This window comes from Puma concolor, chromosome C1 (assembly GCF_028749965.1).
Source record: "Puma concolor isolate L17-30 chromosome C1, mPumCon1.1.hap2, whole genome shotgun sequence".
Lineage (NCBI taxonomy): Eukaryota > Metazoa > Chordata > Mammalia > Carnivora > Felidae > Puma > Puma concolor.
The window spans coordinates 151,758,347-151,785,413 of record NC_141674.1 but is presented as its reverse complement, the minus strand read 5'-3'; the positions used below and the strand labels follow the sequence as shown (position 1 = coordinate 151,785,413).

At 36.6% G+C, this 27,067-nt stretch overlaps 1 protein-coding gene across 2 annotated transcripts in view; it reads right to left on the bottom strand.

The window, feature by feature from the left end:
* The window catches only part of PSMD14 (proteasome 26S subunit, non-ATPase 14), a 100,132-nt gene extending 74,573 nt beyond the window's left edge, over window positions 1–25,559 (bottom strand). The window contains exons 1-3 of one of the 2 annotated variants that reach the window (XM_025933826.2): window positions 25,434–25,559; window positions 19,040–19,163; window positions 16,249–16,300 (exon numbers count right to left, since the gene is read on the bottom strand). In XM_025933826.2, the coding sequence (XP_025789611.1) occupies window positions 16,249–16,296 (48 nt within the window). In that variant the 5' untranslated portion in view covers window positions 16,297–16,300; window positions 19,040–19,163; window positions 25,434–25,559. Of the gene's footprint in view, window positions 1–16,248; window positions 16,301–19,039; window positions 19,164–21,552; window positions 21,609–25,433 lie in introns of those variants that run through there. The other variant, XM_086718746.1, reaches the window with a different exon arrangement.
* Window positions 25,560–27,067: the final 1,508 nt, after the last annotated feature.

The following is a 27,067-nucleotide window of genomic DNA, read 5'->3' as shown; positions in this document are numbered from 1 at the left end:
CATTGTCTGACAAAGAAGGCACTATGTAAGAGCTTGAAATGTACAATTTGCCAGCTGATATAAAAAAGTTCTAGATTAGCAAATGAAAAGTAATCTACAGATGGCTATATACAATTCAGAGAAGTCGGCTGAATAAAAGGTGGAAACTATCTGCACTTACAAACCTAAATTAGGCTAACTGAAGCCTTTTGAATGTTCTGCCATAATTCAACATTAAATACAGTCCTGAGTTGTTATGGTTTCATTATTAAAAAAAGTTAACAGTAAGGCTATCATTATCTACCACTCCTAATATGGGTTTCTAGCACCATTCTGGATGTCCATTACCTAACATTACTTCTAATAATCACATAATCCTGCAAAATAAGTACTATAGTGCCTGTAGTATAAATGAGGAAGCTTGGGGCGCCTGGGTGGCGCAGTCGGTTAAGCGTCCGACTTCAGCCAGGTCACGATCTCGCGGTCCATGAGTTCAAGCCCCACGTCAGGCTCTGGGCTGATGGCTCGGAGCCTGGAGCCTGTTTACGATTCTGTGTCTCCCTCTCTCTCTGCCCCTCCCCCGTTCATGCTCTGTCTCTCTCTGTCCCAAAAATAAATAAAAACGTTGAAAAAAAAATTAAAAAAAATAAATAAATAAATGAGGAAGCTGGGGCTCAAAGAAGTTAACCAATGTGTGCAAAGTGATCAAGGTAAGTGGTGACATCTAAATTCAAAGCTGCCAATGTTGTAGTAAATATCTTTTCATAAACATTAATACGAGAAACAAACTAGGAGCGCCTAGGTGGCTCAGTCGATTAAGCATCCAACTTTGGCTCAGGTCATGATCTCACCAGTTCGTGGGTTTGAGACCCATGTCAGGCTCTGTGCTGACAGCTCAGAGCCTGGAGCTTGCTTCAGATTCTGTGTCTCCTCTCTCTGTCTTTCCCCTGCTCATGCTCTGTCTCTCTCGCTCTCTCAAAAATAAATAAATCCTAAAAAAAAAAAAAAAAAAAAAAAAAAAAAAAAAAGAAACAACCTAAGTGTGCATCAACAGAAGACTGGTTAAATAAGTCAGGTTCATCCATAAAAGGGGATAGCAAACAATCACTTAAAGAAAAATGAGGTAGCTTTATAGGTACTGAATATGGGAGGGGACAATATCCAGGATATACTATTAAGTATGTATATTCCCACTGTCCAATACAGTACCCACTGGCTAAATTGTAGTCATTTAAACTTAAATTATTGAGGGGCCCCTGGGTGGCTCAGTCAGTTAAGCGTCCAACTTTGGCTCAGGTCATGATCTTATCGGTTATGAGTTCGAGTCCCATATTTAGCTCTCTGCATTCAGCACAGAGCCTGCTTCAGATCCTCTGTCTTCCTCTCTCTCTGCCCCTCCCCTGCTGGTTCATTTTTTCTCTCTCTAATAAACTTTTAAACTTAAATTATTTAAAATTAAATTTAAAAATTTAGTTCTTCAGTCATACCACCCATATTTCAAGGGCTCAACAGCCACATGTGGCTAGTGGATACCATATAACATGTTTCTTTGTTACGGAAGGTGCTCCTTGGACAGCACTAATACAGAGTATCTCTAGAAGGACAGAAACTGCTAACAGTGGTTGTTTCTAGAGAAGATGACAGAAATGGCAAGGCACTTATTCAACTTATAAACAGTTCTAACTTCTGAACTCTGTAAGAAGTCATACTACCTATTTAAAAGTAACTACCTGGGGCGCCTGGGTGGCGCAGTCGGTTAAGCGTCCGACTTCAACCAGGTCACGATCTCACGGTCCGTGAGTTCGAGCCCCGCGTCGGGCTCTGGGCTGATGGCTCAGAGCCTGGAGCCTGTTTCCGATTCTGTGTCTCCCTCTCTCTCTGCCCCTCGCCCGTTCGTGCTCTGTCTCTCTCTGTCCCAAAAATAAATAAACGTTGAAAAAAAAAAAAATTAAAAAAAAAAAAAAAAGTAACTACCTATTTAAAACTACTTTGTTCAGTTCTCAAAAAAACTCCTTGATTTATGCTGGTTAGAAGCATAAAAATCTCAGAAGTTCTGAGGCATAACAGGTAAGAGATTAAGAGATAGGAAACATCTCTCCAAGATTTCCTAGAAATACTACTGACCTCTGCCTTAACGTCATTAAACATTCATCTATGCCCAATACAATTTGGGATACCAACCAAAAGATTACAGAGTTCTTATTTCAGAGGAATTAAAGGAACGGGGACAGGAAAAAAAATAAAAAGTCAACCAAAACTTATTACAGAGCATTAAAGCTGTGGTCAAAACGCCCAGGGGAAAATTCTATTCTTTTGGGAAGGAAGGCAAAGATCACACTGTCACATCCATTTATACTGTTGTTTAAGGCTCTACATAGGAACACCTAAAAGCAAGTCATTCAGTTCCACTCTGAAATCATTATTTTTTCCTTCAAATGTCATAGTTACTTAATTGCCATATGCCTCAAAAATGGAAACCTGTTGCTTAATCAATGCTATTTATGAACTCCTGGACATTTTTGCCTAGGAGAGGGAAGAAAAGCCAAACCTAAGAATAAAAAGGGCACAGTGGTTAGGTAATCCAAAATAACAAACAACAAAACATTTGAATTGATACTTTTTTCTCACTGGGACAAAGTCCACTCAGAGAGGTTGAAGGGACTGAGGATGATATTAACATATGAAAACAAACCCTGGAAGAAAAATGAATAGGAACAAGACCCCAGACATCTGTTTTCCTGCATATGGATACTGTATTGTCATTTTCTCTAGTCTCTCTAGGCCATTCAGATCTAGTCTAGTTCCAGAATGTGGGCTTTCATCGTTGCCTACTGCCTTTCTCAGGGAGTTTAGACAGATCAGAGATCTGTGCCAAGGCAGAGAGAAAGCCAGGCTGGTGTCCACAAAATGACAAAGGCATGAATATGTCCCTACACAAATTGAGGACCAGAGAGGGACTCCATAATCTAACCATATCCACAAGCATTCGAAGAAGTCAACTTACTAAGGAAAACATCCTATAAGATATAAGACCAAGCAGGCACCTGGGTGGCTCAATCGGTTAAGTATCTGACATCGGCTCATGTCATGATCTCATAGTTTGTGGGTTCAAGCCCTGCATCGGGCTCTGTGCTGGCAGCTCAGAGCCTGGAACCTGCTTTGGATTCTGTGCCTCCCTCTCTATCTGTTCCTCCCCTGCTCGCTCTGTCTCTCTCTCTCTCAAAAACAAAGATTAAAAAAATTTTTTTAATTATAAGACCAAGCAAGGAAGATATGGCACAGTGAGAAAAAAACATATGACAATTATTCCAGAAATCTATATTTCCAAATTACTAAACAAATCTTAAAATGTAATAATTACCAGTAAGTAATTTAAATCCTAAAAAATATACAAGACAGATGTTCAATTCATTCCATACAACTGCTACATGTAGAAATCTCAACACTTAAGTGGCCTCAGACTACTCTACATTTATTTAAGGGAGGGAGACATTTGAAAATGAATGTATGTTACCAGGAAAGTACAAAGAAACTTGCCAGTGTGTGCCAGCTTCATGGCCCATGGGCAATGAGCATCGCCTGCTTGTGCCAGTCAGATCTCCAACCAACGTTACTGTGCAGGCCATTAAAGAAGCTGTTAATACTCTGGTTTAAAAACCAATCTCAGCACAGGGCAGAGCAGCAGATTAAGCAGAACTTTACATCAGTGGCAGGTCTCCCAAGTTCTCTTGATGCCACAGAATTCATAAGTGGGATCAGTATGTTCTAAAAAAACATGGTACTGCAAAAGAAAAAAAAGGTTCCACAGCATCAAGCAGTGTAATACTTGAAACCTCATCATCAAAGTGACAGTTTTCAAGTGCCATTTATGATGCCCTAGTCTGGAAACATCCCAGCTAACCCATCTGATCAAAAATTTCACAGATGGAAGCACTTGATGGCTAATTGGCAAGTCTATTATTCAAATAAAACAGCTCTCTGTACCTCTTCTTTCATTATTACAAGTCAAGGTACAACAAGACTGGTCATTCAAATTTGCTTAGTAAAGAGCGTCTTTCCAAAAGTAATTTTTTTAATATAACAACTTTATTTTAGCAGTTAATTTAGAGCACTAATCAATTTCTGAATAGTAAGGAAAATGTTTTATAAACTAAAAGGAGAAAGGAACATAAACCTTCTTTAAAAAGTTGTCCTATTTGTATACTCTGCTTTTGCCAATATATCAAGGTATACATTATCATAGGGAATAAAATGAAGTAAGCAGTCAATCCCTAAATATTCTTAAAACATGAAATTGATATTACATGTCACAATAAAGAAAAATCCTCTCAAATATTTTAGGTTTCCTAAAAATTTAAAAAGCAAGCATCTTACTCTTCACCTACATTTTGCAATAAAAATTTCCAGACTAATTAAGATTTTTAATTTATGAAGCAAGTAGCCAATGACAACACTATAAGATTATCTACCTGATATAGATGTTGTTGATATAGAATAGACTTTGGCATCAGACTTGTGTTCCAAGTCTAACTTCACTTCTTAGTTCTGTGACTCAACCCTATAATACAGGAATAATTATCCCTATTCATATAGGATTGTTATGAGGATTAAATGAGGAGATTAAGTACATAGAACAGCTCACATCAAAACATGGGAAGCATTCAGCATTTGTCCATATTCGGTATAAGACCACTTCTATAAATTCTAGGGGAATCCTGATAACTGTAAAAATATGTGGTTTCTCTTTATGGATCCATACACTTGCCCTAGACCCCAGTGACAATTACATTCCCTCTTCGGAGTATTTGGCTATCTCCCTATATTGCTACAATTTTCACAGCCCTCAAGGAAACCCCTAAGGAAGAGCCTTGTTGAAAGACTGAACTATAGGGGCGCCTGGGTGGCGCAGTCGGTTAAGCGTCCGACTTCAGCCAGGTCACGATCTCGCGGTCCGTGAGTCGAGCCCCGCGTCAGGCTCTGGGCTGATGGCTCGGAGCCTGGAGCCTGTTTCCGATTCTGTGTCTCCCTCTCTCTCTGCCCCTCCCCCGTTCATGCTCTGTCTCTCTCTGTCCCAAAAATAAACATTGAAAAAAAAAATTTAAAAAAAAAAAAAAAAGAAAGACTGAACTATAAAATGTTCAAAGATCTCATTTAGTCTATAACACAGAAATTAGGGGAGTGCCTAGGTGGCTCAGTAGGTTGAGCATCCATCCAACTGTTGATTTTGGCTCAGGTCACGATCCCAGGGTTGTAGGATCAAGCCCTGCTCAGTGTGGAGCCTGCTTAATATTCTCTCTTTCTCTCTCTCTCTCTCTCTCTCTCTCTCTCTCTCTCCTGCCCCCTTCCCCATTTCACATTCTCTCTCACTCTCTCTAAAATAAAAAATAAAAAATTAAAAAAATTTAAATAGAAATCAGAGGGTAAAATGGGAAGGAAATAATAGCCTGAAACTGTGGAACCAGGTGCAAACTAAAGTAAAATCAAAATGGTCTCCCTACACTGATATGGCTATTTAAAGATAACAAAAATATATTCTACTAGGTAATGAAATAAGCACTTTCCATGAAGTAAAAGAACACCTTTTCTATAAAACATTAAAGGGTGCCTTACCAAACTAGATTTTGTTAGTTTATCTACTTTTGATTGGCATTTTGCTTTCAATTAATTACTTAGGCTCTGGTGTTTAGAATGCTAGAGAACAAAGAACTAATTAACAGAGAGCTACCATAGGCAGGTAAGAATGTATTTGGGTGAAAAGAGGGAAAATGTACACAGGAGTAAGAGAAAAGTGTAACTATCAAAATCATTAATTTATTCTTTATTGTCCCTAAGCCTTCCCATTGTGCTCAACATAGGCATTCAGTGTCCCGGCAGGAAGAGCCTGTGAAATCACCAGCAGTGTGAAGAGCAGCGCTGGGAAGCTGCCTGAGGGAGACTATTGCCCTGCTCTGGTGGCATATGCTTCCCCGGCACTGAACCCAGATAACATCCCACAAAGAACCACCTTGAATGTGTTGTGGGAGAGAACACTAACCATATCTGTCCAGATTTTAAATGAGTATTAGTATTTTATCTAGAGAACTGTCCGAATGGTAATATGATCTGAAAAGTTACAAGTTACATCACAAAAGTTTAAAACTGGAAACCCAAAGATCAGTGCTCCAAATGAGCAAGACGGCCAATAAATCAAATATGCAAAACAATGTTGAGGGTAGGGAAGAAAACGACATACACCAGATTTTCAAGATCGTAACATCCCACACATTTGGCATATTGAGATTACATTGCAATATCTTAGTTTCCTATATTAAACAGGGGTATCTTCTCTTATTTCTCATCCCATATGCTTTTTCTACCAAAAATGGTATCAAATGTCTTGGTCCGTCATATATTTGACTTCAAATTTAAAATTTTAATGTTTCATTTTTCCTAATTTTGATGCTCTATTTCATCAGAATGTAAGTTTGGAAGATAATCTCACTGTAATTGAAAATAACTGCTCCCCGGGCCACCTGGGTGGCTCAGTCGGTTTGAGCATCCAACTCTTAATTTCGGCTAAGGTCATCATCTCACGGTTGTGGGGTTCAAGCCCCACATCGGGCTCTGTGCTGACAGTGTGAAGCCTGCCTAGGATTCTCTCTCTCTGCCCCTCCCCGCTCGCACTGTCTCCTATCTCTCTCAAAATAAATAAATAAACTTAAAAAAATGGAAAAAAAATTTTAATTAAAAGAAAAAGAAAAAAGAAAGAAGAAAATAACTGCTCCCCTTAAAGAACTCAAACAAAACCATTTATGGTAATTTCACATCAAATTAGAAGTTTAACATTCACAAGTGTCAAAGATCTTTCCCCTTGAAAGACCACTCACTAGAAAGTTCAAACAAGATGACAGAGAGTAACCACAATGCACCCGCCAGGAATTTGTTTTCCTTTTACTTGAGAACTCTCAAGAGTAGATTTGAGACCTCTCAAGAGCACCACATTTTTCATGGGGCTTAATATCTATTCAGCAGAATTACATTACAATGACAACTAGAAAGAGTATGCTCTAATTAGCTTGCTATTGACCTGACCTTTCCTAATTTTCTACAGTAGAAACACCAGCTCAAGTACATGAATAATTAGGAACTATACTTTAAAAATAATAGAATTATTACCTGGCAAGCACAGCAAATAAAAAAAAATAAAGGCATATTATATTTTTGTTTTGTTTCTAAAGCAAAATCACTATTTATTTGTAGTTAAGCAAAGAAAACAAATTTCTTGACCCTTACCTACTTCTTAATAGGCAGAAAAATGGCCAAATTAATCTACCAATGTTTAGAAGGGCTCTTTGTAAGTGTTCAGAGGATCACCTAAGGATAGAATACTCAAAGAATCAAAGAAAAAAAAAGGTAACCAGAAGCATCCATCAGTATATAAAAGTTGTCAAAACAAGCTAAAGAGCTCAAGGAACATATAAAAAAAAAAAGCCTTTTATGAAAATCTGTAATTTATCTTAAAATAGTGCTGTAGTAGCCTTTTTGTGTCTGCTTCCATTCTTGCCATCTTACCTCTCCTCTCCAGAGTACCCAGGTTTTTAAAAAATGTTTCAAGCTAACTCCTTTGCTGAAAAATCTCTAATGATTTCCCAACTCAGTTGGAAAAGCATCTTCTACAAGGCCCTACATAGTCTAGCCTCTGGCAACCTCTCTAGATTTATATGGAATGCCTAAGCAAGGCATGAAAAAGAAGTACTGAAAAATAAATTAAGATGCATTTCTGGTTTTGTTTTACTTGGTGACTTTTTAAAAAAAGTACTAAAGGAGGGGTGCCTGGGTGGCTCAGTCAGTTAAGCGTCCGACTTCGGCTCAGGTCATGATCTCACAGTTTGTGGGTCCAAGCCTCGAGTCAGGCTCTGTGCTGACAGCTCGGAGCCTGGTGCCTGCTTTGGATTCTGTGTCTCCCTCTCTCTCTCAAAAATAAATCAGCATTTAAAAAAGTACAAGAAAATGTTATTTAACGTCATTTAGTGGTACTCACTGACTTGTTCTTTTGCTTATTTTTTGTTTGTTCATTTGTCTATTAAGAAGAGAGAACAGAGGCACCTGGGTGGCTCAGTCGGTTAAGTTTCTGACTTTTGGTTTCTGCTCAGGTCATGACTAATCTCACAGTTCGTGAGATCGAGCCCCACATCGGGCTCTTCTGCACTGTCAGAGCTTGGGATTCTCTCCCTCTCTCTGGCTCTCCCCCACTTTCACTTCTCTCTCTCAAAACAAACAAATAACTTTAAAAATTAAAAAAAATAAAAGTAAAAATAAAAAACAGTATATATGAAGTTAAAGTTCCTTTTACCTCCCTCCCTTCTCATGAATTTGTGTTGGTTTATCTAGGCCTAAGGTAGTTGCTAGCTACATGTAACAATAAATTTAATTAAAATTAAAAATTCAGATCACACTGGGCATACTTCATGGACTGAACAGCTACACGAGGCTACTGAATTTAAATTAATTGAAATTAAAATTAAGTAAAATTTAAAATTCAGTTCTTCAGTTGTTCTACTCACATTTCAAGTGCTTAACAGCCAAATACGGCTAGTGGCTATTGTACTAGAGTCCATATAGAATATTTCCATCATTGCAGAAAGCTCTACTCGATAGTGTTGCTGTAGAATTTGTTATACTTTTACTTAAGTTACGTATCCTTTAAAAAAGTATTGTGTTTTAAATTAACATTAATGCTTTCATATTGTATATGTCTCTACAACCTGACTTTTTCCCTTAATATGTTTATAAGTCTAAGAATCTAGTCCATTTTAACTGGAGTATAATAATTCCATTCCATTATATTCCAGTAACACATTTTCCCACAGACAGAAATTTAGGTGTTTTGCAATTTTTCAATAATCTAAACAATGTCACAATAAATATCCTTAAACATGTGTCCTGACACACGTGTGTGAGAATTTCTCTAAAGTGAATAAATGGAATTGCTGAGTCACAGAAGTCAGGGCATTTTCAATTTTACTACATACCCATCAAATTAATTTCCAAAGTGACTTCAAGCATTTACACTCCATACACAGTGTGTTCATTCAACGTATATTTACGGTTCTCTATTTGCCACGTAATGTTCTAAAACACTGATATACAATCCTTAACCAATTCCCACACCCATACTGCACACCCACACCTAACCAAAGGGAAAAAACTTACGTGAAAATCTTTGGTTTCCAAAATCTTAACACTTAACAGACTTTTGTTTTTAAAAAACTCTAATACTTGTTCTAATTTTCATTTCTGTGATGTACAGTGAAGCTGAGTATCTTTTCCTACTTGCTGGCAGTTCTTGTTCTACAAATTGCCATTACATGTTCTTTCTTCTGAGGTTGTCTTTTATTGTCTTACTGATTTATGGTTCTGCTAAATGTGTTGCAGACAAATGTGTTACAAACATCTTCTCTATCCCTTGTCTTTTAAGTTTGTTTCTACAGTCTTTGTTGGGGCAAGAGATAGTAATGTACTGAAGCAGTCAAATTAGCAACCTTATGAGTTTTGCTTTCCTATTCTGAGGTCATAAAGGCAAAATTTTCTTTTAAAAAATTTTATGGGGTCTGGCTACTGTGTGACTGACACGTTAGTTTATTTAATCCTTTTAAGAAACATCTACGGTAGGTATTAATCTCATTATGAAAATACAGTAATTGAAAATTTTATTGTGGTAAAAAACACACAACACAAAATTTATCATTTAAACATTTTTAAGTATACAGTTCTATGGCTTTAAGTACATTCACACATTCACATTATTGTGCCACCAACACCACTATCCATTTCCAGAATTTTTTCATCTTCCCAAATTGAAACCCTGTACCCATTAAACACTAACAACCACATCACTAGGTCTCCCAACCCCTTACAACAACCACTCTACCTTCTGTCTCAGTGAATTTGACTAGTACTTCATATAAGCAGAATCACTCAATATTTGTCCTTTTGTGACTGGCTTATTTCACTTAGCATCATGTCTTCAAGGTTTATCCATGTTGAATTTGGTATGTCAGATTTTCCCTTCCTTTTTAAGGCTGAATAATATTCCATAGCATGTACATATCACATTTTGTTTATCTACTCATCTATCAGTAAGATACAAGTTGTTTCCACCTTTTGGCCACTGTGAATAATGCTATGACCATCGGTGTACAAAAATCTTTGAGTCCCAGCTTTCAATTCTTTGGGACATATAAGCAGAAATAGAATTACTGTGTCATATGGTAATGCTACATTTAATTTTTTGAGGAACCACCATACTGTTTTCCAGAGGTAACATAATTTTATATTCCTACCAGTAATGCACAGGGTTCCAAATTATCTACATCCCAATCAACAATTGTGATTTTCTAGTTGTGTTTGTTGTTGTTGTTGTTGTTTTGTTTTGGGATAACAGCCATCCTAATTGATGTGTCTTCCAAACTTATAAAGTTTGATTTTCACAGTCATGTCTTCAATCCATGTACTATACATCTTTGTATATAGAATAAAGTAGGAATCTACTATTAGTTTTCCCCCAATATCGAAAGCCACTTGTTCCAGCATCATTTAATGAACAGGCCTCTCCTTCCTACTTTTTAGTACAATTTCTATCACAAATCAAGTTCCCATATATGCATAATTCTACTTCTGGACTTCTTAATTGATTGCACTGATCTATCTACATACCAATATTATACTACTTGAGGCATATAATATTAAAATATATTTTGATTTTTGGTAGAGCAAGTTTCCTTTTCCTTTCTAACAATTTCTTTGCTATTTTTGGATTATTTTTTTCCTATATGAATTTCATACTTTTTAAAATGTTTATTTTTGAGAGAGATAAAGAGCACCCTTGGGGGGTGGGGAGGGGGAAACAGAGGGGGAGACAGAGGATCCAAAGCAGGCTCTGTGCTGACAGCAGAGGGCCCAATGCAGAGCTCGAACCCATGAACCACGAGATCATGACCTGAACAGAAGCCGGACGCTTAACCAGCTGAACCACCCAGGTACCCCACCTATATGAATTTTAGAATCAGTTTTCTAATTCCATGAAAATGCTGGTTGATATTTTTACTGGAACTGCACCGGATTTATGATTAAATTGGAAAACTGGGATCTGATATTAAAACTCCTTATCTATGAAAATGGTATTATTTCTTCATTTATTCCAAGTATTTTTTCCCATTACTATGTTAAGTTAATCCTTTCTATAAAACATTAGACCAAAATTCAAAAGACAAACAACTGAACAAACATTTCTACTCAAAGAGCCATGGAAACAGAAAACTCGTTATTAGTTATGTATACAAAAGCCATACACTGCATGGATTTGAGAGTTATAACAAATACACTAGAACACATCCAATTCAGGAACTTATTTTGTTTAAATCACGCTACCTGAAATACTCCTTCAAAATTCAGCTTACATCTCACCACTTTCAGAAAGCCTCCTCTGATCATTCATCTATAGTATTGTCCATTATTTTTGCATGTGGAAATCACTAAGGGCCTGTATCAGAAAAGATACCAACTGATAACTTACTTATAGGCAACACAGGTCTGCATACGTGCTTAGTTTGGCCTACATCATGTTTCTTAAAACAAAAACCAGAGACCAAAATAATTAGGACATTTCACACAAAAGTCCAGGATTTCTGACTTGCAGGTTTTTCATTCCCTCTCAGGGACCCAGCTAACAAAGATCTCCATGCTTCCTTGATTACCAGGACAGGCAAATCATACTTAAAGCTTCCACATAAAAGTGACCTATTAATTTCCAACTCACATTCCATTGGTCAAAGCAAAATCACGTTCAGGCTAACTTAAAACATGATGGAGAAGTAAAATCCTACTATGTGCCTGAAAGGTTAAAAGTCAGAAGTATTTCATATAATTGAGGACTCTGACTTCAATCTCTTCCTTTCTATCTATTCTGAAAACTACCACTAGAATTACTTTTCAAGAATACAGATTGAATTACCTCGTAACTCTGCTACAAAAAAAAAAAAAAAAAAGTTTATAAACTATAATGCCTATGGGGAGAAAAAGCAAGAATCAACAGGAATGGCATTCAACCCTTTCACAATCTACTCCAAATTCATTTACCAGATTCTTTCCTCATTGTTTTCCCTTATATCACTTATTCTCCAACATTTTGAATATGTGTTGCCATATACTCATTCCAAAGTTTAGCTCAAACATCATCTTCTCAATTCAGTCTTATTTACCTTTATTGTGTAAAAAGTTAGAAACCCCACATCCACTCTACTTACAAATCATACTGCTTTTAATGAGCACCAGTATCCACTCAAAGTAGTTAATATGTGCCAAGCACTTAAACATAATTGCTATGCGTCTACTAAAATGTAAGATACCTAGGTTAAGTAACAATGTTCTTAGAAAATCAATATACTGGCCTAACAATTTCAAATACAAGACAAGCCAACAGATGCTACCGACATTTTACTTAAGAATTCATTTACTTTTGGGGTGCCTGGGTGGCTCAGCTGGTTAAGCATCCCACTCTTCATTTTGGCTCAGGTCATGATCTCATGGTTTGGTTGTTCAAGCCCCACATCAGGCTCTGCACTGACGGTGCAGAGCCTGCTTGGGATTCTCTGTCTCTCTCTCTCTCTCTCCCCCAAAATAAATAAATTATAAAAGAAAAAAAAGAATTCATTTACTTTTAAGCTTGAGAAGATTAAAATCTGAAAAGACTGCCCTGTTTCTAAAGCTAAAATAGACCCAAAGACTTAAACTAAAACTTTAAGAGACTGGAGATTATGCTTTAGCTATACCTATCTCTTGAGTTTTGTCCTCACAGCTTGCAGAAAGGTTAGTAGTCAAGACCTAAGTTGGGATAGTTATAAAGACAATCAAGTAGCCAAATTTACAACAGTACATGCATTTAATAAATCATCTCACGTCTTACAGTAATTTCATGTTTGTAAGCATGTTAGCAAATAAAAAAATACATTTGAAATTTAAAGCCACTAGTTTACAAAGTTTAATAGTTCTAATAAAACATCTGCTTGTTTCTACTTCAAATTACTGATAGGTTTATATAGGAGACTGTGGATAGATTTAATGATGTTAGCCTATCACTGTTCAAGTATTAACATTTAAAAATGTAATATTTAGGGGTGCCTGGGTGGCTCAGTCGGTTAAGTGTCTGACTTCAGCTCAGGTCATGATCTCACAGTTCGTGGGTTCGAGCCCCGCATTGGGCTCTGTGCTGACAGCCCAGAGCCTGGAGCCTGTTTCAGATTCTGTGTCTCCCTCTCTCTCTGCCCCTCCCCTGTTCACGCTCTGTCTCTGTCTCAAGAATAAATAAACATTTAAAAAAAAGTTTTTTTAAATGTAGTATTTAAAAAAAATAAAGCTCTAGTTGTTTTGTAGGTATGGACACGATAATGAAGAACTAGGAAAAAGTACCAAGGTAAAGTTTTAATAAAGACATTGTGAACAGTTTTAAAATAATGAAGCCCAGTGAAAAGGGAACTAAAGTAGGCCAATAGATTTGGCAATTTGAGCAATTCCAAAATAGTAATGCAAGAGGCCAGTATATAACCTCACAAGAGTCGATAAAGGAAGTAGAATCTTTGAGTATAAGCTGTTGCTTTAGAAATTTTAGAAATAAATGTATGAAAAGGCTTAATGGCAGAATGCAGTGAAGTTTTGTTGTTTCTGGATACAGAAGACAAACATTTTTGTAGGCAGAGAAAGGGGTCAATTGAAAAGAGCAAAGTTTCAAGAGAGGATGGGATCAGAGAATAAGTGGAAAGATTAGCCATGGAGAAAAGAAAATCACTTAATTTCAGGGACAGTTAAGAGTTGTTAAGATGAAGAACTCTCTTCTGTTCGTAGTCTCATGTTTTAAAAGGGCCATCTGCAAACTTACCAGCAAGTATTCTGCCCCTATTTATAACGACATTATGACTTTTCTGTTAAATAGTAAGAAAGTAACATTCCCCATTTATTTTTGGAGGGATAAAGCAGCTTATGTCTCCTTTTTTACTTTTATTGGCTACTATCCATTATTGAATGGAAAGAGTAGTTATTACCAATCCAAATATCTTTGTCTTTATTAAAAATAAACAATACACAACATTTTATTCCTGTTTATTGAAAAGTAACACACATTTGTTATGATAACATTATTTGTTATTATAACACTTGTTGCAAAAGTAACACTTAAGTATTTGTCAAATAAGTCTAGAACAAGAGTAAAATAAAATGTTAAGAAAAAAATTAATCATTGCACACTAGTATTAGATAAAGGAGATATCACAGAAATTAGCACTCCACAAATTCTCCCTTAAGAGTTTGTCATCTAACTGGGAAGATGAAATACATACATGAAATAACAGATTCTCAAACAACATATTTTTAAGTTCAAAAAAGAATACAGAGGACACATGAGGCGATTAAGTATCAGAAGCCAAGGAGAAGTTATTGAACCAAACTTAAGTTTTTCACTTACTGCAAAGGTTTGCAGTGGTCACTGAGATACAATATAGCTCAATCTGTGGTCAATAAAACCTTATTTCACGTCCAGAAATTTCCCCAGCATGGATTTGGATTTCCAGCATGGATACATAATTTATTGCATCTAATGCTTAAGAAAAATTACTTTGGTATTTAAATTTGCTGCAACTTCCACTAAGGCAAAAAAAGAAAAAGAATTCTAAGGCAATTACCATTGCCTACATTTTGCAGGTAAAACTGCAGTACCTACATACTACCTCAGCTCACTTCTGACACTTTCATATGCCTTAATGTTGTTATTGCTCATTTCAGAATACATTAGGGAATTCTAGAAGTTATCTAGAATGCTTATAAAAGTATGGACACAGCTTTGGAAGGGTCAAATTCAGAGAGGCTCAGGCCTCTTAGAATGGATTACACAGCTCTTACAAAAATGAAGAATCATAAAGAAACATGCTGACAGTAAATGAACCTGAGAAATATTCAACACTAATAAACGTAAAAACAGCTGCTGTCTACACAAGGATGCAATACAGAATCACAAAATGATTCCAGTTTTCTAACAGGAGAAAGTTTATTACTAGAAGCCATAATAGATCTACTCAAGGAATTTAGGTAAAAGTGCCTCCACACTGAAAATACCATGAAATCCCAAACAAAACTTTCTTTCACCAAATACAGACTACTTTAAATGAAGGAAGACAAACTCACTGCCAGTGATACGGAAATGAGGGAAAGCTGGTAACTAAAAAAAAGGGTTATAAAGATAGGTTATAAAAATATTCTCGGGTCTACAAACCAGCCCCAACAGAAGGCAAAAATAATAATAATAATAATAATAATAATAAATAAAAATAATTAAAAAAATATTCCCAGGGGTGCCTGGCTGGCTCAGTCAGAAGAGCATGCAAGTCTTGATCTCAGGGTTGTGGGTTCAAGCCCCACACTGGGTGTAGAGATTACTAAGAAAATAAATAAACTTTAGGAAAAAAAAATTCCCAAAATTTGGTCATTAAACAACATATTACATAAAAGTCTCAGGAAAAGAATAACACATAGTTATCACTTTTGTGAATGGAGGACTGGAAAGATAATCAGTGCAGAACTCAAAAAATGGCAAAAGTTTCTTCTTCAGCTAAAAGCAGAATAAATACTTTGAGACAAAAAAAAAAAAAAAAATCTATCTACAGACTGTTTGCCCAACAGCATGAAGGTAAATATAGTATTAAAAGTGAAAACAAATTTAGTTTTAATAGGAATGTAAGAAACCGTATATACCAAATTTAAAAAACAAGAGATATTACATATTAATTCACCCATGTATCATAACTACTATAAGGAATCCATCAGTTTTAAAATTGTACATACAAACATTCTATGGGTCAGTTTTCTCAATGTTGCCAAGAGGATGCCATGTTTACTTTTTCATGTGCTACTTCTAAAATCTACATTGTAAACCCAGAAATAAGATATTTTGAGTCCTTTTTTTTTTTTTAATAAAAGGCAAGATTGACAATTCTCACATACACTCAAATTTTAAATTAAAAAGTAGAAAATTCTTGTTCCTAGGAGAAAATAATTAAGATAATAGAAAATGTTCTCCACATGTTATTTACTGTTGCAATACAACAACCAGCAATAAGGTAAGCTTCTTAACATAAGGTTATCTGTGAGACAATTTCTTGGGAGTGATTTCTTTCTCTTTGGGTAACTAGAGAAAGACATGTAGTTTACACACACAAAAATTACTAAAGGTCTATATATACTAACCTGGCCCAGTCCAGGCATACCTCCTCCAAGTCTAAGAAGTCTGTCCATATTTCTAGGAAACAGAAACAAAGGAAAACGTTCCTAAGCACAAAAGTGTTTACTCAATTGCTATCTATATAATTCACCTTCAGTCACTCAGTATGTCAAAAATATTGGTGGTAATTACAACACAACATCAGACTTCCTGTTAATTAACACCACATATTAATTCAAGAAGCTGTCTTCCATGCTAATTAACAGACCTTACTTTACTGCTTTGGTTTTGGGTTATCCCCGATTTTAAAGACAAGCAATCTTAGCATACTTTCAAAACTTTGCTATCATTAAGTTAATTATATTTTCTCATTGTTATCTAATAAAGTACCCGAATGAGGAAAAAGTGCCTGAAATGCTTATCATATGTATGATTGAATTTCCTTCAATTTGTCCAGAGTATACAAATAAAAATCCTCACTTTTAAATTAAATTTTAACATCCTCATTAGTAAGTTCTGTGCTAATTAACTTACAGCTTGTCAGTTATCATCAAAACTACATGTGAAAGACATTGTGAGCAGATTATGGATCTCTGAATTAGCATCAAAGCCTTTTTTAAAATGAACTCATTATACTAAAAGAAATATTATAAAGTAAACATTAAAAGCATGAAGATAGTGTTCTAGAACCTACGCAGACATTTTGCATTATTTCAGATGTTGTGTAGACATATACCTTTTTCACTGAGGAAATTCAACTGCTGTCTCAATTATAATTTTAGAGTTAATCAATACAAAGATTAATTTTATCAATCTAGAATAACTATAGAAGACATTCTTATAAGCTTGAAAAACTCAGAAGAAAAATCAAAGAAATAGCAAGAGTACCAATATGGCCTCAAATGAAAAAAAAGAGTAACCAAATGATAAAGAATTAATATCAGTACAGCTAAATGTTGTTAAATGTTAAACATGGCAATGAAGCACTTCTTCTACTTGAAAATCACTAGTGCCTTAAAATTTCCTTTTCTTTCTAAATATATGCTTTAGTGGGGCGCCTGGGTGGCTCAGTCGGTTAAGCGTCCGACTTCAACTCAGGTCACGATCTCGCGGTCCAGGAGTTCGAGCCCCGTGTCGGGCTCTGGGCTGATGGCTTGGAGCCTGGAGCCTGCTTCAAATTCTGTCTCCCTCTCTCTCTGCCCCTTCCCTGTTCACGCTCTGTCTCTCTCTGTCTCAAAAATAAATAAACGTTAAAAAAAAATTTTTTTTAATAAAAAAAATTAAAAAAAATAAATGTATGCTTTAGAAAATGGTATTACAATTTATATTCTATATTAAATGCTAACAAATTAGTCATCTGTTCGTGTTATTTTACTAGTTAGAACTGCTATACAAACTAAAACTTAATAATATACTCAAGATCATTACAGCCTAATCATTTTTGCTGAATCTTGCTAACAATTTACTTCTATATTTAACAATGTTAATACTCTAAACTTTACTCAAGTCCACATATAGGAAACTTGCACAAATGATATAGGCATGGAATCTTCACAAAGTGAATACTCTCCCGTAACCACCACCTAGATAAAGAAACAACATTATCAGCACCTAAAAACACCTGTCATGCCCCTTTTTCCAGTCCCTACCACCACGCAAAGATAGAATTCCAACTTCTAATGGCATAAACTAGTTGTTTTTGAATTTTATATAAACAATTTATAAACAACTTTATATCAACAAGTCTGTGAGATTCACAATGGATAAATTCACTTTAAAAAAAGAAAGGCACACAAGAAAACTTGATAGTCCAGATAAAATTTCTGCTTTACAACGTTAACACATCCTCCTAATAGCAACATTTACAAACAAAACCTCCATCAAATTCTCATTAAAATTCCTCAACTCAAATATAGCATTCAATACATGGCACTTTTTAAAGTCTATAAACGGGGGGTGGGGGGAACCTGAATATTTTAAAATATTAAAGACATTTCTCTAGAATATATTACCAAAGGAAAAAATTCTTTTGTACCATTTCTAGCTTATAAACTTAAAGAAGAAATGGTAAGAAAACTAATAACATACAGTATACTTTAGACATTATATACATTCCAGGCCAAAGTCGATTCCCAGCTGTGTTCAGTTTATCTATTTCCCCTGTGTTGTTTCTGATGACTTTACACAGACTCCAGATGCTGTGAATATACATGAGCGATGTGGGGAGCAGAGGGAAAGAAAATCTGGCAGGTCAAATTTGTGTTTTTAGCAAAATTAGATGTCTCAGCAAATAGGAAAAAATATTTAACTAAAACAGTTTAGATAACATAATGAGGTTTAACAAAAATATTAACATTTAGAAATGAAATACATTGATTAAGGTTCTAAATCACACTACTTTTTAAAAAAATTTTAATGTTTATGTACTTATCTTTTGAGATAGAGAGTGAGAGAAAGCAAGCCAGGGAGGGGAGAGAGAAATCCCAAGCAGGCTCTGCGCGATCAGCATAGAGCCTGACGTGGGGCTCAAACTCATGAACTGTGAGATCATGACCCCAGACGAAACCTAGAGTCGGAGTCACCCAGGCACCCTAAATCACACTACTTTTTAAAAGAGTTTATAGAAAGCAAATAAGAACAAAAATGCTAGTTATCTAAATGACTTTCATGAGCTCTTAAATCTGGTCATCTATCACTTATTTATAATTTGATGTATGTTAAAAAAAGATACATTTTCTGTTTTTTTTAAAAGATACATTTTCATATATCATATCCTAAAAACAGTAGGCAAAAATTATATACATTCTTAATTCTCACCTGGTCAGTAACTACAACTCTTGTGGTGTTAAGCTTCAATTCGTTGTTTGACAAATTTCTTCTTAAGCTCCTGCTAATACTGACAGGTATAACTTTTCCCAAGTACTTTTTTTCTCTCTCTCTCCTAGAAAAGTAAATAAGATAAGATATGATTACTTTGAGAACTATGGAGGAAAATATGCCAAGAGCTTTAAACGAAGCAAAATTCCTAAAATTGAAATAGAACTCAAAATTGATTTTTAATCACCAACTTCAGAAGAATATGGAAGAAATAGCATCCCAGAGAGCAACAGAGCAAAGGATTGACCCCACATCCAAATTTTGTTCCTAAGTTTCTCTTTTGAGCAGTTTTAGTTATATGTAAGGATTGACATTTTATGACTTTTAGTCTTTCTAGAGGTGTTTCAAAGACCAGAGAAAACTTACTCATATTTTTAAATAGAACATTCTATTGTGCAATCACTATATAGGTCCACTGCACATTACATACAAACCTATGATGTACTATGGAATCTTAGTAATGTTATTTTTCCTATATTTCAAAGTTTGCTATTTCATTATCATAGGAATTTGTTTGTCATTTCTTAGTCAATTATTCCTAACTACACCAAAAAGACTAAAAAAAAAAAAACCAAGAAAATGGAAGAATAAGAATTATCCAAAATGATGCAATAGTGAAATACATTATTGCTATTGCTTCATCCTTCACTTCTTATTGTGCTGTCCAAAGCATTTACCACTTTTCAAAAACACATAAAGGACAAGAGACATCACCTTTGTAGTCTTTTTAGCTTTCATTTGAGCACAGCTAAGAATTCAGAACTTTGCATATTATACTCATAATGTCCAAGAGAAAACTGACAGAGAAAAAAAGTTTCACAATTATTAGAGAATCACAAGGTGAATGTAAAAACAGGTAACATTCTAGTCTCTAACAATAACAATAAAATTGGTGGTATAAGCCAGGGTTTCTTCAGCACTATTGACATTTAGAACCAAATTTCTTGTTACAGGGGGCTGTCTTGTGCATTACAGGATGTTTTGCAGCATCCCTGGCCTCTACTCATTAGGTACCGTTAATACGCACCAAGTCGTGATAATCAAAAATGTCCCCAGACATTGCCAAATGTCTGCTGGAAGGGCAAAAATCACTCCCAGTTCAGAACCACTGATATAAACAAAATCTCAGGCTATACATCTTCAAATGACAATACCCTAGATCTTCTCGATCTTAAGAACTTCTTAAGATCTTAAGATCTTCTCGAACTTAAGAACCAATCATGGCTGGAAACAGTTTGGGAACTCTTCAAAAAGTTCAACAAAGAATGATCATATGACCCAGCAATTCCACTCCTAGGTATATATCCAAAAGAACTGAAAATAGGTATTCAAAACAAACTCTTGTACATGCAGATTTATAGCATCACTATTCACAACAGCCCAACGATGGAATCAACCCAAATGTCCATCAAAAGATGGAAGGATAAACAAATTCACATGATGGAATATATGGAATATTATTAAGCTATAAAAAGGAATGTAGTACCATCACGTTATATTATGAATGAACCTCAAAACATTATGCTATATAAAAGAAGCCATGCACAAAGGTCACAAACTGTATGATTTCATTTACATTAAATATCCCAAATATATGAATCCATAGAAAAGGAATGCAGATTAGTGATTGCCAGAGGTTGCAGGAAAGGTGTAAAATGGAGAAACTGCTTAAGGGGTAAGAGATTTTACTTCAGAATGATGGAATCGTTTTGGAACTAGATAGAGATGGGGTAGTTACACAACACTGTGAATGATTTTGGCTCAGGTCATGATCTCACGGTTGCTAAGTTCCAGCCCCGCATCAGGCTCTGTGCTGATAGTGCTGAGCCAGCTTGGGATTCTCTCTTGCCCTCTGTCTCTGCCCCTCCCCTGCTCACTCTCTCTCTCAAAAATAAATAAACATTAAAAAAAAATTTTTTTAAGTGGATCAATGAGTGAACAATATTTCTAAGACTAAAAAAGAAAAACTTTTTCATCCGGTTGGGAATTCAACAAGAAGGACTTCATTACACACTATTTTACAACAAGAACCTGTTTTGCTAAGAGATGTATAATGATGTTGATGAAGCTCATATGTGGACAAATGCTGAAGTGTCCACAAAGATGAACAAAAGTAAACAGATAATGTAGAATGAAAAAAATCACTGGACTAACTCTATTGGTGTTTATAAATCTAAAAGCAAAAAACATTTTGTGAGCAGAGATGATAGCCATCCTCTCTTCAATAAAATTATGAGCTATCAATGTTTTCAAAAGTATTGCAATTGGGAAATGGAAAAGTTCCAGAAATGGATGGTGGTGACAGCTGCACAACGTGAATGTACTTAAAGCCACTATACATCTAAAAATGATTAAAATGATAAATTTTATGTTATGCATACTTTATATGAGGGTTAACATCTATGACTCTGTGTTACAAGTGCCAGGACTCAAATCTTGTTTCTAATACTTACTAGCTCTGTGTCCTGGGGTCAGTTACCTCCCTGAGACTTAGTTTCCTTATCTGCAAAATGGGAATAAGGACAGCATCCACCTTATACAGTTGTTTGGATTAAAGAAGACAATGGACATAAACAACACTTAACATAATGCTTGACATATAGTGAGTAAACAAGGAGTGCTAGTAGCTCTCCTCAGCACCACTTTCCTTAGTATGGCTACAGTTCATACAACAAAGATTTTTCTTCCCACATGCTTTGCCACTTACTGAATTTCAAAACAATAGGTACATTTCACAGTACTAAATGAATTACACTGGAGAAGAGGGACTTGAATTTTGCAGATTTTAGCAAAAGGGTTTATAAAATTAAAGTGTTAAACTATAACATAAAAGACAATACTTCCAATTCTTCAAAATAAAAGCCATACAGGGGCGCCTGGATGGCTTAGTTAAGCGTCGGACTTCTGTGCTGATAGCTCAGAGCCTGGAGCCTGCTTCAGATTCTGTGTCTCCCTCTCTCTGCCCGTCCCTCTCTCTCTCTCAAAAAGAAGGAAGGAAGGAAGGAAGGAAGGAAGGGAGGGAGGGAGGGAGGGAGGGAGGGAAGGAAGGAAGGAAGGAAGGAAGGAAGGAAGGAAGGAAGGAAGGAAGGAAGGGCAGGCCGGCCATAGAAAACTCCTATGGATCTAAACCAAGTTTTTACACCTACCAAAAAGCAGAGGACCCCAAGAGCTCATTCACGATATGATTAACTTTACTTAAAACATTATCAGATAATATGAACAAAGCGTTTAGCTGTAACTAATATGTCATATATAATGTTTACAATCCAAATTGGTAACAATACAAAATAAGTATCAGTACTTTCAAAAGGTCGTACATCAAAAGTTGATGATTTTCGGGGCACCTAGGTGGCTCAGTCGGTTGGGCATACGACTTTGGCTCAGGTTATGATCTCAGTTAGTGGGTTCAAGCCCCACATCGGACTCTGAGCTGACAGCTCAGAGCCTGGCGAATGCTTCAGATTCTGTGTCTCCCTCTCTCTCTGCCCCCGCCCCCTGCTCATGTTCTGTCTCTCTCGCTCTCAAAAATAAATAAACATTTAAAAAAATTTTTAATTTTTTTTTAAAAGTTGATGATTTTCTACTTCTTCATCTCCCTAAGTTAGTATCTGGTTAGAACCTGATACAGTTAGATTGTTTTCCTGATGGAATTAAAATAAATCAATTCTCAAATACTTATAGGAAATGTATGGAACTATGAATAACTCTAAAAACAGATCCTTCAAAACTATCTTAATCCGGATTTGGAATGTGGCAATTTTTTAACTCTTCAATCTTTCACAAGGGACAAGGGACACCGTTTTCCTAGTAATTCATAAAATTCAACAAATCATGAAGGCCTTAGTTGTTCGAGTTTATCATTGTTTCTTAGTTCAATTTTCATTTTTTACTCCCCAATCCATGCTACAGTTACATTACTTCTCAGACTGATGCTAAATCCTTTACTCCATATTTGTGATCTCACTGTATTTCTAATTCCTCTACTCTGATTTGTGGAAAGTAATTGGAAATGTTTTTTACTTTCTTAAAGGCTTTCTTCAGTGGAAGAAACAGTCGATATTAAACTTTTAATTATATAAATAGGATTTTGAAAGCAAGATTTTTCCATTTTAGAACAGTAAAGATGGAACTGTTACAAATATCTTTTCTTGTGCTGTCTCCTAATTACAACTTTCAATTAAACATTCATTAAATACAAGTTTCCCTCTCTTATCCAAAAGCAGAATGTTCCTATGAAAATCTTCCTCAGTGGAAATGGTATAAATCGAAGAAAACAGTTACCATTTAGTAAAAGCGAAAATCCTCTTCAGATTTCTATCTGTTAGCAAAAATGGGTATAATGCAGGTCTTCTGTAAAAGTGAAGTGGGGTAAAGCTAACTTTCTGATAGCAGGGAAAACCTGTACTACTTTATGCATAAGGTGATACAGAAATAGAGCCACTAAGAAACTCAGTTAACTTTCACTGAAAGAATTTATACTCTATCTGGGGAGGCATGATATAAACCCATAAAAAAATACATATAGTGAAAGGCAGCAGGGTAGAGCCAGAAAGGCTCTGAAGGCTATCATACCTCAATTTGAATCTGGGCTTTATGACCTACTCTCCATACGATCTGTAAAAAGTTACCTTCTTCTCGTCTCTAGACTTCATCCATAAAATGGGATAATAATCTACCTCTTGCAAATCAGTGTAAGAAAAAATACAAAGCACCTCTTATAGTGCCTGGAACATTTATAAGGTACTCAATAATTACTGCTATTGTTATGATCATCTTAGAGCCAGAAGCGATTATTTAATCCAATTCTCATTTTACAGATGGGGACACCAAAATATCACAAAGCAGGATATGAATGTCAAAGGAGTGCAACAAACTGGGTATATGACAAGTTCATTAGTAATAAATCATGTGAATTTTCAGGTCAGACTTTCAGAAGTGGACACTGAATTATGAAATGAACACTCCATATAATGGAAAACAAAAGCACAATCTCTTGTTACTGATAATCAAACATAGGTTGTCAACCTACATACTAAACACAAGGTTTACATCACAAGCATAAAAATAAACGCAAAAATAAGCTTTACAATAAAACAGCAAAATATTATTTACCAAGCAACCCTGAGGAGAAAAAACAATCTCCCAAAGTCAACAGGTGAGGCTTCATTGAAAGATGACTTCAAAACTGTTTTCTGACAATATCCAGGGTTTTCACTAAATATCACTTCACTGAACACAACACAACTGTAGTTAATGTCCCACTTCTGTTAAATTTGTTTAAAACATATAAACTTTAAATGAGCCAGTTGCTAGCCTTACTGGACAAAACAAGAAAGCCACCATTGTGTTAATTATCTCCACTAACATTGTATTCAGTTCTTTTTTGTTATTTCGACGTTATAGTGGCTGACTTATTCCTTTACTCATAAACATTAACTTAGTAATAAAAAACATTTTTGTAGCAATAAAAAAAAACTTACACCTTAGAACTGCATTTCTATGCTAATTTTTAAGGCTTCTTCCCTGCCTTTCCCATGAATCTTTATCACCTTTTAAGTTACCATTTTTTATTTCAAGACTTTTTCATTCGGTCACCAAATTTACATTCCAACTCTTCCGAAAAGTTTACATTTTTTTCTTCTCTTGACAGACACAAAAGTACGTCCCAAGGAAAAGTTCCAAGAGGTAACACAGAGCAGATTTCTACTTTACTGAAAACGGGAAATGCTACCTATTCACCAACAACTACTCAATTAGGACAAATTGAAAGTAAGCTAAAAAGCATAGCTGAAAAACCACACTTTGCTTTGGAAAGTTTCAAGGCTAAACACCAGTGCATCTCTGGGGTTTTTGTCCGGTTTTTGAAGGGAGCTGAAATCTTAACACTAAGAAAAAAAGGGGTCAAGGCCCATGGGTAGCACAAGTGATAAAGCAAGCATGCCTTCACTGAAAAAGTGAATTTAATTCTCTCTCCCTTGTTTCCTCTGCCTTCTTTGAAGTTTTTCAACACCGGAGTAACTATCAATAGAGCACACACACACACACACACACACACACACACAGGCCACACACAAGGATTCTCCTGGTGTCGGGAGAAGAGGGTCCCCCAAATGTGATGAATTCAGCGAAGCAGAAACTCCTGGAAGAAGGAGACTACATCCAGAGAGGCCCGAATAACCGGCGAGGAGTACGAAGGAGCCTGGACTCCTCCCTCAGGGCCCAGGCCTCCAGCGGCAACCCGGCTGGGCAACGTGACTCAGGAAGGCGCGGGGCCGGCGGCGGCCTAGCTCGGCTGCCTCCGCGGACCTCCGGGGCCCTGCCTTCCCCGTCTTACCTGAAAGCGGGCGGGGACGGGAGGCCGCGGTCTGGATTCTCTTCTCCCACCTGCGGTGACGCGGAGGCGGCGAAGACGGCAGCAGCTGCAGCGGCGACTCAGACTCCGCCGGGCTCTGGCTCCGCGAACCGGCGATGAATCAGCCCGATTCCATTCAAAAGAGTCGCCCGGGCCTCCGCGGCGAAGCACTTCCGGGTTCACTCCTCTGCTTCGGCTTCCGTTCCCCCGACGGCCAATTGGAGACGGCTCGGGAGTTCGGCGGGCGTCCCGGAGACCTGCGCCACCCGGACGGCGCGGGCAACCCCGCTTCTCCAGGCGAGGCTGGGAGGGCGGGACGGAAGTTAGCGCCGGCGCCGCTCCCGCCCCTCAGACATTCACCCTTTTCTCCCCCCCCACCTTTTTCTCCCTTCCTCTTCGCGTCCAGGCCGCGGTCGAGCTCTGGGACGCCCGCCTACCGGGCCCAGGAGGTGATGGGCTAGGAAATGTAACTACAGGGTTGCAGAAACCAGAACCCCTTTCGTTTGGGTGTTCACCACGGTCCTACTCAAAAACTGAAAGGTTCGTTTGAACTCGGTCATCTGAGAAGCAGAAAAGGGAGGGGTGTAAAGAGAGGGGAAATCGGTCAGGGGTTCTTTTCCACACTGCAGTCTACCCGCCTCCTTGTTTTCGCCGCTTTCCAGGGATTGGATTTCAAGGAAAACCAACGTTTCCCAAATGTTAAATCCACCTATTTTAAGCCCAATTTACAGGGCTCAAAAAAAAGCACTTACTGACGTTTCTCCATAGAATTAGCATCAATAACGTTTCACCCATTATCTGCTCTGTGCTAGGTTTTCAGATAGCAAAACCACCCAAGAAACGACTGATTACTGACGAATTTATATCATACTTCGCAACAGGCTCTGTTTAGGGCAACATGTTCACCAAGTCCCTCTCACTTTATCAAATATATTCCAAATAATGAGCATCTTTAAAGCATTCCTAAATAAAAAATGATGAATCCCCTGGATAGAGGGAAAGGAGGGATTACAGCATCTGAATCCAAAGCTACTTGAGTAGGCATAATTATACTGAATTTCCCTCTTAAAGATAGTCCATTTCTATCTAAAACAAAACAAAACAAAAACAAAAACATGGGTTATTTTAACCATAGGTAATACTATATTTGGATCAACATCTTTATGTTTACCCCCAAACCTGTTCCTCTTCTATTTGCTTTTTTTCAGTGAATGAGCCTATCCTTCAGCTGGTTTCCCTAATCAGCCCTACGAGTTGACATTTCCCTCTTATTCACCTATTCCCACTGGCCTCCCAACTAATAACCCTAGAAATCATGAAGGATTTAAATCTATAAAAGACCTTTTCCGATCCACCACTCACCTTTTACCATTCCCTCTGCTTCAACCTTAACTCAAACCTTCATTACTTTTTTCCTAGAATGCAGCAATAATTTTAATCTCCCTGCCTTCAGTTTGTCCCCCTTCAATGTATTCTCCATTTAATTAACAGATTTTTTTTCAGCTACATAAGTACAGTCATGCCCCTTTGCTTAAAATTTCACCAGTGACTCCCCCAACAATCAATACAAAGGTCAAAAATCTCTCAACTTTGTTTAGAACACTCTTGCTTCCAGC